The 16,392-nt window shown below is 51.6% G+C and overlaps 1 protein-coding gene across 1 annotated transcript; it reads left to right on the top strand.

The window, feature by feature from the left end:
• The first annotated feature begins 784 nt into the window (after nucleotides 1–784).
• KCNG4 (potassium voltage-gated channel modifier subfamily G member 4) lies at nucleotides 785–16,128 on the top strand. The gene is made up of 2 exons (XM_024233893.2): nucleotides 785–1,540; nucleotides 15,325–16,128. The coding sequence occupies exons 1-2, from the start codon at nucleotides 785–787 to the stop codon at nucleotides 16,126–16,128; spliced, it is 1,560 nt and encodes a 519-aa protein (XP_024089661.1).
• Nucleotides 16,129–16,392: the final 264 nt, after the last annotated feature.

Genomic DNA, 16,392 nt, shown 5'->3' with positions numbered 1-16,392 from the left:
ACAGTAGGCAAGACACGCAAGCCTTCTGTGCGTCAGCTTCCTTATCTATAAAGTGAAGCTCTTATGTCTACCTCATGAGGTTGTTGAGGTGAGTTAGGGGAAGCCAGGCATGTCAGAAGCATCTAGAAGTGTTATTAATACACACTTTCTTGTATATTACTGCATATAACCCTTGCCATGCCCTACGATGTGGGCACTCAAACTGCCCCAGTCATACAGATAAAGCAAAGGACTCAGAGACACTGAGTAACCCACTTGTGCTGGCAGTCCGTAAGGGATCGGTCCCTGCCAGTGAACTTGAGAGCCTACATTCTTAAGCTCTATTTTTACCACCTGTACCTTGCAAGATTAGTATGAGTCTTGTCATTTGAATTAATGATGCTGAGATCAGAGAGGTTAAGCCACACACCTGAGACCACAGAGCCCAGAAGTGGCACCGCTCCGACTTGTCCAGCTCAGGACTGAATTACTCAAGTCCCCGTCCCTGCAACGTCTGTTCTGGAGACATCCTTCTGAGATGTCAGTAGATGTTCCACCAGGGAAGGGTTTTGTCCACTGATGTATCCCAAGCACATAGTAGGTGCCCAATAAATATGTGTTGAACTAAAGGTTAAAAGAACAAGCCATGCAGATGCAGTCGCGGGAGAACACATGTAAGAACATCTGCAGTCATGACATCCAGGACTCTTCGCCCTAAGACTGATTTCCCTTCCTTTTTCTTGCTCTTTGTCCCTTGGGTGTCAGACTGGTAAACGCAGCGCTTCCCACCTGGCGGTCTTCAGCAATGCCCATGCCTTCCAGAGACCGGAGCCTGCATCCCAGACACCACCACTATGGTTCCCACAGCCCCTGGAGTCAGCTCCTGTCCAGCCCCATGGAGACGCCGTCTGTCAAGGGCCTTTACTACCGGAGGGTGCGGAAGGTGGGTGCCCTGGACGCTTCCCCGGTGGACCTGGAGAAGGAGATCCTGATCAACGTGGGAGGCAGGAGGTATCTCCTCCCCTGGAGCACACTGGACCAGTTCCCGCTGAGCCGCCTGAGCAAACTCAGGCTCTGTCGGAGCTACCAGGAGATCGCGCAGCTCTGCGATGATTACGACGAGGACAGCCAGGAATTCTTCTTCGACAGGAGCCCCAGCGCCTTCGGGGTGATCGTGACCTTCCTGGCGGCCGGGAAGCTGGTGCTCCTGCAGGAGATGTGCGCGCTGTCCTTCCAGGAGGAGCTGGCCTACTGGGGCATCGAGGAGGCCCACCTGGAAAGGTGCTGCCTGCGGAAGCTGCTGAGGAAGCTGGAGGAGCTGGAGGAGCTGGCCAAGCTGCACAGGGAGGACGTACTGAGGCAGCAGAGGGAGACCCGCCGCCCCGCCTCGCACTCCTCGCGCTGGGGCCTCTGCATGAACCGGCTGCGCGAGATGGTGGAAAACCCGCAGTCCGGGCTGCCCGGGAAGGTCTTCGCTTGCCTCTCCATCCTCTTCGTGGCCACCACGGCCGTCAGCCTGTGTGTCAGCACCATGCCCGACCTCAGGGCGGAGGAGGACCAGGTGAGTGGCCTCTGATGGGACCCACGGCTCCATCCCGCAGTGTGCCTGGGCGGAGATGTCTTTTAGGGGCCCACGAAAATGTCTTCAGGTTTTAAAATAAGAAGAAAAAAATTGAATATTATCCAACGTGGGTTATATTCATTATTAGGCCATCAGTCATAAAAGATAATTTTTCATTTTTTTTTTTTTCTGGAGTCCTACAAAGGCAAAAGTGCCTAAGGCTCACCGTGAAACTCATTACATGGCCCTCAGCCACGCATGGACTCAGTGGGCCAGACAGACCCAGTGTCACCTCTCCCGGCCCTCCCGACTCTGTGACTGCAGGCAAATCACTCCACCTCCTCTCTGAGCCCGTCTCCCCCTCTGTGAAATGGGTAACATCACCTCGAAGGTTTACTCACCCAGTGAACTCAACATGTGTTTACTGAACAGCGCTCTGTGCTAAGCCGTAGACCAGGTCAAAAACATAAAATCCCTGCCTTCTTGAGCTAACATTCTCCTGGGCATCTCCACACCATTTTCAGATGAGGAAACTGAGGCACGGGCCATTTATTTTCCTCGGAGCTCCACAGTAAGGACGCCAATGATGCAAAGGTCCCCGGCCTCAGTTTCCCTGCAGTGCTCAGTGTCTGGGCCAGTCTCATTGGATGGGAAACTCACAGATGAGCTGATTTGTAAGTCACTCTGCCCCAGGAGGCCAGAGCAAAAAGTGTTGCTTGCCCACACCTTCGTCCCCTTTGCAGGGAGTTACAGGAGACCCTGAGACACCCTCCCTCCACCTGGGGGCCAGATGGTCTGAGAAGCGAAATAAGAACCTAGCAGTTGGTTGAGAGGGTTATTGGAAAGCTTCAAACAGAGAATTAGATTGTTTCCTGATTTAAAAAATCACTCCTCTCCAGCACCAAGCTCCCCCAGGGCTGCCCATCATCTTAACGTTTGGAGTTTACCTTGTAATCAACAGAGAGAGAAACTAAACACATACATAGGATGGTGCTTGCTCTATTTGGCTCATAACAGTTGCCAGCCCACCTAAGTTCTCTTTGCTTAAAGATATGTCCCAGGGCAAGACAAAAGGATCAGAGAACTTGCCAGATAGAAAGGACTTAAATGGAGAACGAGCCCATGCCTCACACACAGTAGGATCCCAGTAAATATGGGTTGAATAAAATGTGTCTTGTCCAACCTACAAAAGTTTGGCCTTAAAAAGCCCCACAAAACATTTGGACCTTTAAACAGCTTGTTTTCCCATGGAGAAGACGACAATGCCAATCATAGACATTTTTTCATTCTACAGCATAAAAGCATGAGATTAAGAGCCTGCTTCTTCACAGAAATATTTATGTGTGGACTCTGCAGTACAAAGATTAAGACAAAACAAGTGACCTCCCTACCCCATTTCTTAAGGGTGCCCTGATCCCAATTAATAAAGAAAGGCCCCTGGATGCCCACAAGCCTATTCCTCTTAGAGATTTCCAGAAAGGGGAGAAATTGTGTAGGAGCCAGGATTTCGGTTGTGCAGAGAGCCAAGATCTTTTCAAAACCTAATGCTTTGAAAATTACGCAGGGTATGAACCCAGGCCCGGCTTAACAGTGACTTGGGAAATCAAATTAGAGGGGAGAGGTGGGCCTGCAGACCTGCACAGCCGAAGTTTCAGCCGAGGATCAGGCGGCCACATCTCCTCCTGGGACAAGAGAGGTTTATGCCCGGGCCCAGCTTCAATATCTTTATGCTTTCTCCTTAGTGAAAGCGCCTTTGTGTGTGTGCCCAGAGATAGGCTGAGGTGCTGCCCGGACAGTGTCTGTGTTCCTGTTTAGATGATAATTCAGACAGCAGGGAGGCTGAGGATGGGGCAGTCTTTGTTCTCCCAAGACGGTGACCTTACATTTATGTAAAAGGATGATGTCCTCTTCCTGGACACACGTGCTTTGTATTCCTTATTTGCCCTCAGGGAATGTCAGTCTGAGAGGGACCAGCTGCTTCTGGGAACAGGCAGTACCCGTTGAGTGTGGGGCCAGTGTCCTGTAAATTGACCCTGATAGCATCCACGCTGAAGAATTAATGTCACGATGGGTGGGGGAACAGACCCCAGGGCTATAACCCACAGAACTCTTCCATCAGAAACAGAAACAATGGATGGACATTTGCTGTAAGCAGTTTTCTGTTTTTCTACCTTCTCATAGCAACGTCCCTTGGCGTAAACCTGATAGTGGGGTAAAAGGTCTGTGCCAGAGATTGCAAATTACAATGGAGGCTGGGTGCAGTGACTCACGCCTGTAAGCTCAGCACTCTGGGAGGCCGAGGCGGGTGGATCTCCTGAGGTCAGGAGTTCGATACCAAACTGGCCAACATGGTAAAACTCCATCTCTACTAAAAAAAACAAAAAAATTAACCAGGTGTGGTGGCATGTGACTGTAATCCCAGCTACTTGGGAGGCTGAGGCAGGAAAATCGCTTGAACCCTCAGGCAGAGGTTGCAGCGAGCCAAGATTGTGCCACTGCACTCCAGCCTAGACAACGAGAGCAAAACTCCATCTCAAAAAAAATTACAATGGAGAAGGGAAGAGGCAGTGTAGACAGGAAGGACCAAGTCAGCGCCTGAGCTCTTCTAAGGGGCACCGGATTTTAAAGTTCCAGATTTCCCAGGGGGGACTCTTCCCCAAAAGGATGAAAGAACCGATGCCTCCTAAGTGGCGCTTGTGAGGCTGGCATGTCACACCATGGACTGATTTCATCCCTGTGGCAGCATGGGGAAGTGAACACCACTTCTACCCCCATTTTACAGATGACGAAACTGAGGCTCAGAGAGGTTTTATCACTTTCTTAAGCTCACAGTAAATGGCAGAGCTAACATTTGAACTTACCTCTGATTGGCTCTAAAATCCGACCCCCTATGACTACACAACACTGATACCATCTTTCTTTCCTTTCCTTTTCTTTTTTCTTTCTTCCTACCTTCCTTTTCTTTTTCTTCCCTTCTTTCCTTCTCTTTCTTTCTCTCTCTCTTTCTTTTTTTGAATTTGAGACAGGGTCTCATTTTATCACCAGGCTAGTGTGCAGTGGCATGATCTTGGCAGCTCACTGCAGCCTGCATCTCCTGGGCTCAAATGATCCTCCCACCTCAGCCCCCCAAGTACCTGGGACTACAGGTGTGTGTCACCACACCCAGGTAATTTTTTGTATTTTTTGTAAAGATAGGGTTTCCCCACGTTGCCCAGGCTGGTCTCAGACTCCCGAGTTCAAGCGATCTGCCTGCCTTGGCCTCTCAAAGTGCCAGGATTACAAGCATGAACCACCGTGCCCAGCCCTAACTTTCAATTCTGGGCCACTTCGCCTCTAGTGTAGAACCTCAGCCTCAGGGGCACTTTGTGCTTCTAAGGCAGCCAGACTTTGTAAAACATCTCTCAGGCCAGCATGATGGTGTGAAGGCCAGATGACCTGGATTTCAATCTTGGCCTCACCCATGACTAACCCAGTGATCTTGGGAAAGTCACTTAACCTCCTTGAGCCTCAGTTTCCTCCTCTGTGAAATGGGGGTGCTCTAAGCATTTCCCTCAAGGGGCATGTGGTGCATAAAGCAGCGGGACAGTGCCGACACACAGAGGTGCTCAGAGAACGTCCGTCATACTGATCACATCATTCATTCATTCATTCATTCATTCATTCATTCATTCGGTAGTAGTTAACAGGAAACCAAACATTCATCCTTTACTGCCCTTCAACAACAGTCATTGACTGCCTACTAAAGTCCATTCTTCTGGGTGCTGGAGAGAAGACAAATTTCTTATTTCCTTGGAGATTAGATTCTGAGCAGCCGTGCTCTATTTTTTTTTTTTTTTTTTGACAGGGTTTCACTCTGTCACCCAGGCTGGAGTACAGTGGCACAATCTCAGCTCACTGCAGCCTCTGCCTCGCAGGTTCAAGTGATCCTCCCGCCTCAGCCTCCTGAGTAGCTGGGACCACAGGCAGGCATCATCACGCCTGGCTAATTTTTGTACATTTTGTAGAGATGGGTTTCACCATGTTGGCCAGGCTGGTCTCAAACTCCTGAGCTCAAGTGATTCTCCCACCTCGGCCTCCCAAAGCGTTGGGATTACAGGCGTGAGCCAGCGCACCCCAGCCCCCTGCTCCATTTTTCTGAGTTGACATTTACATAACATGAAATTGAGCAGCTTAAAGGGAACAATTTAGTGGCATTTAGTACAATCACAATCTTCTGCAGCCACCATCACCTCTATCTAGTTCCAAAGCTTTTTCTCAGCATTCCAAAAGAAAACCGTGTCCCAACTAGGCAGTCTCTCCTCCTTCCTCTCCTGCCAGCCCCTGGCAACCACCCGTCTGCTTTCTATCTCCATGAATTAGCCTATTCTGGACATTTCATGGAAACAGAATCATGCCAGGTGTGGTCTTCTGTGACTGGCTTCCTGCTCCAGCATCATGTCTTCAAGGTCCATGCACTGTGCCATGTGTCAGACCTTCGTTCCTCTTCATGGCTGAATACTATTCCACTGTATGTATAAGCCACTACTGGTTTATCCATCCAGCGCTGATGGTCTGCTCCATGTTGATAGCTGAAGATAGAAAGACACACTCCAAAGACCGACCCCCACCTCCAAGGAACAAGATAGGTTTGAGACATGAAGCCAGGATTCTGTTCCCACGGCTGGCACACAGACCCCTTTCATAGGCAGGATTCGAGATCTAGTCCTGACCCTTTTTTTTTTTTTTGAGATGGAGTTTTGCTTTTGTCACCCGGGTTGGAGTGCAGTGGTGTGATCTCAGCTCACTACAACCTCCACCTCCTGGGTTCAAACAATTCTCCTGCCTCAGCCTCCCAAGTAGCTGGGATTATAGGCACCGAACACCATCCCCAGCTAATTTTTGTATTTTTAGTAGAGATGAGGTTTCACGATGTTGCCCAGGCTGGTCTCGAACTCCTGACCTCAGGTGATCCACCCGCCTCTGCCTCCCAAAGTGCTGAGATTACAAACTTGAGCCACCACACCCGATCCCGACTCTCGCTTGAATGCACTGGGAGATCCAGGGCAGATCACGTCTGCCTCTGGACCTCAACCTTCTGCTGGTAAAATGATGGTCTGGACTTTTCATTTTACAAGCTGACTGGTCCCTAGTGTCCTTCCAGCCCTGGGCACCTGCAGCCTCGTGTCCTGGTCTGTTTGCTGCAGTTTCCCAGGTTCTTTCTTTCCCTCTGCCTTCATTGTCCTCCCTGCCATTCATCCCTCGCGCCCTCTCCATGTGGCCTCAGCCCTGGCTGGGCAGCTCTGCCTTCCCCTCCCTCGTGGCAGCCTGAACACTACTGGCCACCTGCAGTGGACCGTCTTTCTCCCTCTTTCCTGCTAAGAAGACATCCCAACCACTGCAGATAGTATCAGGTCATGGAAAGGGCCAGCATCTTTAGTTTGCTCGTCCTGGGTTGAGTCCCAGCTCTCTCACTCCCTGGCTCTGCCCTTGGACAAGTCCTTTTCTTTCCCTGTGCCTCTATTTCCTCACCCAGCAAAGAGGACAATCATAACACTATTCAGAGGGCAGTGCTGAGGACTGAATGAGAGCCTGTATATCAGGGGCTAGCACAGAGTGGACGCTTTTTGTTCTGCTCCCCCTTGGGGCTGGGCTCACACCCCTGCACCTGCTCTGCTGCTCTGCTCACCAGCCTCCGTCCCTGGCTCCCTCCCACCTGAATAGCAAAGGCCAAGTCAGGGGCCGGTGGCTCAAATGTCCTCTCCATCCCCTTCCAGTGTCTGCTCCCATTCTTCTTCTGTACCGGCTTTCAGCACGGCTTTTCTGAGGGCCTGCTCTGGCTGGAGACCCTGTAGGAGAAGTAGGGGAACTCACCATGCTCAGGACCAGCCCTGCTGGCCTTCCCACAGCTCTCCTCCTACCTTGGGTGCTACTTCTACCCCACAGCATTGCCTGGGGCTTTCAGGGATATTGTCAAAGGGACATGCACACCCTATGGCAACCGAGTAAAGTGTCCTTGGTGATGTCTCTGCAGAACCATGGTGGGGTTAGGGAGCAGAACTGCGCGGGCTCTTTGGTCCTCGCCTTCCCTCTCATCCTGGACTGTAGACATTTCAGCGTCTTACTAAGGTGGAGGGCTGGGGAAGGAAGGCACAGAGAGAGTTTTGTTTGTTTGTTTTGAGACGGAGTCTTGCTCTGTCATCCGGGCTGGAGTGCAGTGGCGCGATCTCGGTTCACTGCAAGCTCTGCCCCCCGGGTTCACGCCATTCTCCTGCCTCAGCCTCCTGAGTAGCTGGGACTACAGATGCCCACCACCATGCCTGGCTTTTTTTTCTTTTCTTTTCTTTTCTTTTGTTTTTGTTTTGTTTTGTTTTTTTGAGATGAAGTCTCGCTCTCTCACCCAGACTGGAGTGCAGTGGCGCGATATCAACTTACTGCAACCTCTGCCTCCTGAGTTCAAGCAATTCTACTGCCTCAGCCTCCCGAGTAGCTGGAACTACAGGCGCCCGCCACCATGCCCAGCTAATTTTTGTACTTTTAGTACAGACGGGGTTTCGCCATATTGGCCAGGCTGGTCTTGAACTCCTGACCTCAGGTGATCCACTAGCTTTGGCCTCCCAAAGTGCTGGGATTACAGGCATGAGCCACTGTGCCTGGCCCACAGAGAGAGATTTTTCAAAGACCAGGCGGGACTCTTGGGGCCCCCTCCCTGGGATGCAGCTCACCTTTTGGGCTGCCATTTCCACCTCCCTGCCTCCTCACCCTTTAGTAAAAGGCCCCGTGAGAGAGCCAGCTTCTGCCTCCTCCTCTGTCCCTTTCTTGGACCATGAATCAGCTTCCTAAAGAACTGGCCTGCTCTCTGGAGCTTCTCTGTGCTTGGTGGCATTTGGTAATTGCTCTAGCGAATGCTTCTTATCCTAGTTTTGTTGCTTTTGGTTGTTTTTTTCCTGCAGCTGTGTCTCTCCCTATGTCCCAGCCAAGAAGCAATATTCCTTGTTTCCTGGCCTGGGGCCTCCCTGATGCTCTGCAGGTGACACTGTTTCCTCTGCCTCCTCACACTGCCCCCACCTCTGCGGGTCCAACTCCCAGCCCCCCGCAAATGCCCCGTGCAGACGCTGCCACCCACACTCATTCACGAGTCGTTCAGGAAGGGCCCCTACAGGCCGGACCTGTGCTGGACACTGGGAGAGTCCCTAGGTCTCTCCTTCAGTGACTGCTGAGGGGACACCAGCACAGAGGCGATGGGATGGCGGCCCGCCCTCCCCACACGGGGAGAACCGCTGTGAGATTCAGAGTCAGTGGCTACTTCTTAGACCCCTGCTGGGCTCCTGGCCCTGTGCTAGTCATTTCCCTGTTTCCTAATTTAATCCTCACCGCAATCCCATTCTACAGATCAGAAAACTGGGCCTCAAGAAGTTATATAACTTGCCTGACAGCTGCTAAGCTAGTAATGCTCCCTCAGTGGCAGCTGGTTTTTTTTTTTCTTTTTTTTTTTTTTTTGAGACAGGGTCTTGCTCTGTTGCCCAGGCTGGAGTGCAGTGGTACAATCTCAGCTCTCCTCCAACCTCCTGAGTTCAAGTGATTCTCATGCCTCAGCCTCCCGAGTAACTGGGATTGCAGGCATGCACCACCACGCCCGGCTAATTTTTGTGTTTTCAGTAGAGACAGGGTTTCCCCACATTGGCCAGGCTGGTCTCAAACTCCCTTGCCTCAGGTGATCTGCCCACTTCAGCCTTCCGAAGTGCTGGGATTACAGGTGTGAGCCACCATGCCCAGCCCAGTGGCAGCTGCTTTCTAGTAAGAATTTGCTGGAAACTCTAGAAGAGAAGTCAGCCATCCAACCCGCCCACAGTGAAGGCCGTGGAGAGCCCGTGATGGATCAGATGCAGGGCCTGAACCGGAGGGCAATGGTGGGAGAGGATTGAGGAGGAAGAGAAGCAGCATAGATTTGGGAAGCTCCTACACTGCAGCATCCCTGAGCAGGTCTCCCCGGTGCCCACAATTGCCCTGTGGGATGAGAGTTACCTTCCCCATTTCACAGAAGGGAAGACACCTTCAGAGAGATGACTCATGGGCCAGGTCCCATGGTGGGGCTGACCCTGTCCGGTTGGTTCTAACACTCTCAGAGCCCTTGTGTCCCAGGGTTGGGAAGGGGGGAACAGCTGCTAGAAGGAGTGGGCAGGGGCTGGGAACCTGGGGAGGAGGGATTGCGGCTCAGGGAGAGTAGTGCCTGGGGTGAGGCCCGTGGGAGCGGAGTAAAGGAGGGGAAGGTAGCGGAGGGCACGGCTGGCGGAGAGAAAAGTGGCTAAAGGAGTGGGCAGAGGAGTGAGTCAGCACATCCAGGCCCCAGGAGAGCCTCAGAGGAAACAGCTCAGGGCCTCAGGCCAGGGCCAAAGGCACAAATGGTGCACTCACAGCAGGAGGGAGGGGAGGGAGGGATGCCAAGCTGCAGAATGGACCAGCCCTGACTAAGGAGCCGCAGAAGTGAGAGGTGGCCACGTTCCGAAGTGGGGCTGGCAGGATTTTGCTGGAAGGGACAGAGGGGGCGAGGAAGTCTCCAAGGTCAAGACTGTGGGCCCTGAGCCCCTCCCAGATGGAGCTTCCAGAACTGGCCCTCATTGCACCTGCAGGGCCCCCAGGGCAGCGGCTTTGCCCTCAGGAAGCCCCACTCTGCTGCTGCGTGAAACAGGTGCGGGCCAGGCTGCAGGACCCCCACTACTCCTACTTCCTGCCTCCCCCAGGAGTGTTCAGCCAGCTCAGACTCAGACTATAACTCCCACACCACAATATTGGCCCGTTTAAAGAGCACAATTCGGAGGTCTTTAGTATCATCATGGAGCTGTGCAGCCATCACTGCTACCTTCCTCCTCCATCCAGCCCCGGACACCCACCCCTCTGCTTTGTGTCTCCGTGGATTTGCCTGCTCTGGACATCTCACATACATGGAATCATCCAACATGTGGTGTCTGTGTCTGGCTTCTTTCACTCAGCATCGTGTTTTCAAGGTGCATCCATGTTGTAGCATGATTTAGCCCTTCATTCCTTTTCGTGGCTGACTACTATTCCATTGTGTGAATGGGCCGCATTTTATGTATTCACTCATCAGTTTATGGATGTTTAAGTTGTCTCTACTTTGGGGCTATTATGAATACTACTACCACGGAATTTTGTGTATTGGGGCTATTATGAATAATACTACCACGGAATTTTGTGTACAAGTTTTTTTGGGTTTTGTTTTTTTCTGAGACAGAGTCTAGCTCTGTTGCCCAGGCTGCAGTTCACTGGCGCAATCTTGGCTCCCTGCAACCTCCACCTCCTGAGTTCAAGTGATTCTCCTGCCTCAGCCTCCCGAGTAGCTAGGATCACAGGCACCCGCCACCATGCCTGGCTAATTTTTGTATTTTTAGTAGAGATGGGGTTTTACCATGTTGGCCAGGCTGGTTTTAAACTCCTGACCCCAGGTGATCCACCCGCCTCGGCCTCCCAAAGTGCCAGGATTACAGGCGTGAGCCACCACACCCGGCCTGTGTACAAGTTTTTGTGTGGACATGTGTTTTCATTTGTCTGAGCTATACACCTAGGAGTGGAACAGCTGGGTTGCATGGTAATTCTGTTTAACCTTTTGAGGACCTGCCAAACTGTTTCCACTGCCACTGCCCCATTTTACATCCCCACCAGCAGTGATGGGTTCCAGTTTCTCCACAATCTCACCAACCCTTGGCTATTGTCTGTCTTTATGATTCTAGCCATCCTAGTGGATGTCAAATTGTGTCTTATTGTGGTTTTGATTATCCTTTATTTTTGTTTTTTAACTTTTCATCATGGAGAACTTCAGACGTTTACAAGGTAAATAGAATAATATAAGGAACCTCTGGGAAACCATGACTCCATGACTCAGCTACACACAATGGTCAATATTCTGCCGCTTTTTTTTGTTTGTTTTTGAGATGGAGTCTCGCTCTATCGCCCGGGCTGCAGTGCAGTGGCTTGATCTCAGCTCACTGCAACCTCCGCCTCCCAGGTTCAAGCGATTCTCCTGCCTCAGCCTCCCAAGTAGCTGGAATTACAGGCATGTGTCACCAGGCCTGGCTAATTTTTGTATTTTTAGTAGAGATAAGGTTTCACCATATTGGTCAGGCTGGTCTCGAACTCCTGACCTCAGGTGATCCACCCGCCTTGCCCTCCCAAAGTGCTGGGATTACAGGTGTTAGCCATTGTGCCCAGCCAATATTCTGCCATTCTTGTTTCCTCTCTTTCCATCCCCTCTCCACCTCAAATCACTTATCATCATTTGTTACTATTTTTCTTTTACAGTTTTACAGGTAAAATATACATACACTGAAATGCACAAATCTTAGGTATAGAATTTAATAAACGGATGCACCCGTGTCAGCCTCTCCCCTGTGAGTATAGAATATTTCCGTGACCCCAGAAAGCTCCCTCGTGGCCCTTCACAGGCCATCCCTACACTACCCAGAGGCAGCCACTGTTCTGATCACTTTGTGTACCCTAGATGAGGCTGCCTGTTCTCAAGCTTCCCGAAAATGGAAACACACACCCTGCTTGCTTTGCTCCACATCATGCCTGTGGGATTCATCCGTGTTGTTTCATCATTCACACCCTGGGCCTTCTCCGGGCCGACGCTTGCTCTTCTTCATTGCAGGAAGGAGCCAGAACACACCTCGCTCTGCCTGTGACAAGGGCTAGGAATAGGGTGACCAACCATCCTGGTGTGCCCAGGGCCCAGGGGGTTCCTAGGACCTGGAAATTTCTGGGTTTAAGCACAGAACTTCCACAAAGGGAGAGAGAAAAACTTTTTTCTTTCCTTCTTTCCCCTTTTTTTTCTTTTCTTCGAATGTTTGCTAAGCTGGGAATTATTTCCTCTGCCCACACTCCATAAACACCCGCTGCCCCAGTGCCGGCATTTCTGAGGGACCAGTGCTGGGAGGCTGGATTTAGGACGCACAGCAGAGCCTGATGCAGGGGTAGTGACGCAGCAGAGCAGAGCCCTTGCTGCAGTCCAGAGAGGTGGCCAGAGGGCCAGGCCGTGGGAGGGCAGGAGCCGGTGTGCATGGCTTGAGTGTCCAAATGCCAGTCCCACAGGTAGGAGGAGGACCCGGCAGAGCCTTCTCGGCCTCTGAGGAGTCACCTTCCTGAGCTATCGGGTCATCGGTATGGAAAAGTTATTCCCAGGCTATAAGTATTTTAAGCCTAGGGAGAAACTCCCAGGATGTCTGCAAAGAGAGAGACCTTGTAGGCAGAATCTAGCTCAGAGTCTGAAAACCTTCCAGGTGCCTCAGAGTGAATGGGGGGAGTTGCCAAAATGTAGATTCCCGGGCCCCACCCTAAGGTTTGGATTCTGTGATGGGGGCCCAAGAATCTGCATTTACAACAAGCACCCTCGGGGTTTCTGGTGCCAGGGTTTCCAAATCAGCTTTCAGAAATACCAATTCTGTTCCAAACTCTGCATTGGAAACTGAAGCACAGAGAGGGCCAGTGGCTGCTGCAAAGTCACACAGCAAGTTTGTAGCAGGGCTGGGGGATCAGAACCCAAAACTTCTGAGCCCTTCAGGATCCTGAAGCAAACCCTGGGCAGTCATGGCAAAGACCTCTCGGTGGGTTGGAGAATCCCCTCATCTTCCTGTAATATCCAGCAACAAGAAGAAGGTATTGCCACCCTTACACTGACCAGGGAGACTGTGGTCCATGACCAATGTATGATTGTGTTCAAATGGCTACAGTGCATCCTGTGCCTACTAGGTGCACGGTCATGTTAATGGCTTTATATGCATAATTTCCATTCATCATGACAGCCCTTCAGAGGTTAGACAACTGAAAGTCCAGAGGAGACAAGTGATTTTCCCAAGTAAGCGAAAGAGATGGGATTTGAAACTGCTAGGGTCTGAGAGTATTTTAACTAGACAAGCAGACATGGTTTCTGGGGGGCTTGAAGGCTGGTAGGGCACAGAAAGTTCCTGATTCTCCAATTTTGATAAAAACTTGCTTTGTGGCTTCACAGTGGCCACTGCTCCTCTCTGTGCTTCAGTTTCTGAAGAAGAGGCTGGAATACTCTGGACTCCACCCCTTGGCAGTGCTGCCTCTGACTCCCACCCCTCCAATAGTCCACACGGAAGTCCAGCCAGAAAGATGCCCTGTCCTGGACAGGCGAATAGAGACTGGCATAGTTCAGTCTGTTTCTCTTTCTCCAGCAGCCAGGCATAAAGAACATTTCAATTTATGATTTCTGTGGGCACTGGAAATAATTTCTTTTTCCACTTCAGAGCATTTTAATCCAAAGAAAACTGTGGTTGTCAACATCTTGCCTTTTACACAGACAAGTTGCTTTGGCCATTCATCCATTCATCCATCAAGTATACATATCTGTGTGTGTGTGTGTGTGTGTGTGTGTGTGTGTGTGTGTGTGTAAATATGTATAGCGAAGTTTTCTACCCTGGCTCCACATTTGAATTATCCATGGGGGTTCTGGAAAATTCTACTGCTCAGCTCAAACCTAGATTAATTAAATTAGAATCTTGGGAGGACCCTGCCCAAGCAACACAATGTTTCAAGGAACCCCCAGGTGATTCTAACATGCACCCGAGGTTGAGAACCACACACTAGAACAGTGCCTGTCAAACTTCAATTTGCGTGAGTCACCTGGAGACCTTGTTAACTGCAGAATATGATTCCGTGGGATGGGGTGGGGCCTGAGATGCTGTGTTTCTAACAAGCTCCTCGGGGAGGCTGATGCTTTTGGCTCAAGGTCCACACTTTGAGTGGCAGAAGGGCTGGTGGAACTACCCTGAACTACTGGGGAGGAAGAACAAAATACAGAACGCAGAACGGCACCCACCCAGCTGGAAGTGCTGAGCCGGAATTCCGCATGTCAAAGGCAGCAATCACACATCCCAAGGGCTGTCCTGGGGATTCGGGAACACTCTCTGCCCCACTAGCCTTCAAGCTATCAGAAACAATATCTGTTTGTCTAGTCACAGAATGCCCAGGGGTTAGCACCGTGCCTGGCACAAAGTGGGCCTTCCATACATTTCTGTTGGCTAAATGAATGAGGGGTGGTAAACAACAAAGTTACAAAATAGCCAACAGTGGCTAAGAGACCCTGGTACCACCTCCTATGTATGTGAGCTCAGGCGAGTCACTTCACTGCTGTGACCAACTTCCTGGGCCGTCAAATGGGGTCACACTGCCTGCTCACAACATTGCTATGTGGCTTGAGTGACAGCAGGAGAGCAGTGCGTGGTCCCCCGAGGTACTTAACGGCATTAAGGTAGAGGCTGGCAGCTATAACAAAGAGACCCCAAACTGAATAGTTTTAAACCAAATTTCTCTCTTGTGCAATAGTCCCAAGGTGAGGGATGTAAGTGAGCATAGACAACTCTTATTCCAGATTCTCCCGCCTTGATGTTCCCTCCTCCCCTGGGGAGCTGGTCCAGTCCTCTCTTCTTAGCTGGGTTGCAGGCCCATCTGTGCTGTCCCGGCTCACAGGAAGGATGGAAAGAGTATGCAAGAGTTAGATCCAGAGGTGCTTTGCATCACTTCTGTTTCCAGTCCAGAGGTGAGGACTTAGTTATATTTGGCCACACCTAGCGGCAAGGGAAGCCAGAAAGAACGGTCTCTGACCTAGCCGATCTGCTGTGTACCCAGCCACAACTGGAAAACTGTGTAAAAGGAGGTTCTGGTGGACGACTAAGTTTACAGCACAAAGCTCATGGGCACGAAGTCGTCCCCTGATTTCCAGCGCTGTTGTGGGTCCACTCTCTACCCCGCGTTGTTGCCTCTTCTCCCCGCAGGGCGAATGCTCTCGGAAGTGCTACTATATTTTCATCGTGGAGACCGTCTGCGTGGCCTGGTTCTCCCTGGAGTTCTGCCTGCGGTTTGTCCAGGCCCAAGACAAGTGTCAGTTCTTCCAGGGGCCCCTGAACATCATCGACATCCTGGCCATCTCCCCGTACTACGTGTCCCTGGCGGTGTCTGAGGAGCCCCCGGAGGATGGCGAGAGGCCAAGCGGGAGCTCCTACCTGGAGAAGGTGGGGCTGGTCCTGCGTGTACTGCGGGCGCTGCGCATCCTGTATGTGATGCGCCTGGCTCGCCACTCGCTGGGGCTGCAGACGCTGGGGCTCACCGTGCGCCGCTGCACACGTGAGTTCGGCCTGCTCCTTCTCTTCCTGGCCGTGGCCGTCACCCTCTTCTCCCCTTTGGTCTACGTGGCCGAGAAGGAGTCTGGGCGGGTGCTGGAGTTCACCAGCATCCCCGCCTCCTATTGGTGGGCCATCATCTCCATGACAACGGTGGGCTACGGGGACATGGTGCCCCGCAGTGTGCCAGGCCAGATGGTGGCCCTCAGCAGCATCCTGAGCGGGATCCTCATCATGGCCTTCCCAGCCACGTCTATCTTCCACACCTTCTCCCACTCCTACCTGGAGCTCAAGAAGGAGCAGGAGCAGCTTCAGGCCCGCCTCCGCCACCTCCAGAACACTGGTCCAGCCAGTGAATGTGAACTCCTGGACCCCCATGTGGCCAGTGAACATGAGCTCATGAACGATGTCAACGAACTAATCCTGGATGGCCCGGCCTTGCCTATCATGCACATGTAACTCAGCACCCTCCACGACTATATGGTAACCTCAACCCATCACCCTGCCTGAAAAACACTCAAGGGTACCCCACATAGACCACCTAGTGGTGTTTCTAGAGCCAAGGGAGGACTCCCAAAGCTGGAGGGTCATAAGGCCACAGAGGCTGTGTGGCTGTGATCCTTGTCCCTCGGGACCCCGATGTCCCAGGCTGACTCTGTCCAGCCTGCTTGCCTTTTCCTCTCTCTGCCCATCTACTGAGCACATCCAAACTCGCTGGAGTAG

The sequence above is a fragment of the Pongo abelii genome, chromosome 18, assembly GCF_028885655.2.
Source record: "Pongo abelii isolate AG06213 chromosome 18, NHGRI_mPonAbe1-v2.0_pri, whole genome shotgun sequence".
Classification (NCBI taxonomy): domain Eukaryota; kingdom Metazoa; phylum Chordata; class Mammalia; order Primates; family Hominidae; genus Pongo; species Pongo abelii.
Note: the sequence above shows the minus strand (reverse complement) of the source record. Positions and strands in the feature narration are given on the sequence as shown.

Coding starts and splice junctions, on each gene's coding strand:
- KCNG4 (XM_024233893.2), top strand. CDS start 785: ATGCCCATGCCTTCCAGAGACCGGAGCCTGCATCCCAGACACCACCAC. Junction 1,541..15,324: donor TCAGGGCGGAGGAGGACCAG/GTGAGTGGCCTC, acceptor TTCTCCCCGCAG/GGCGAATGCTCTCGGAAGTG.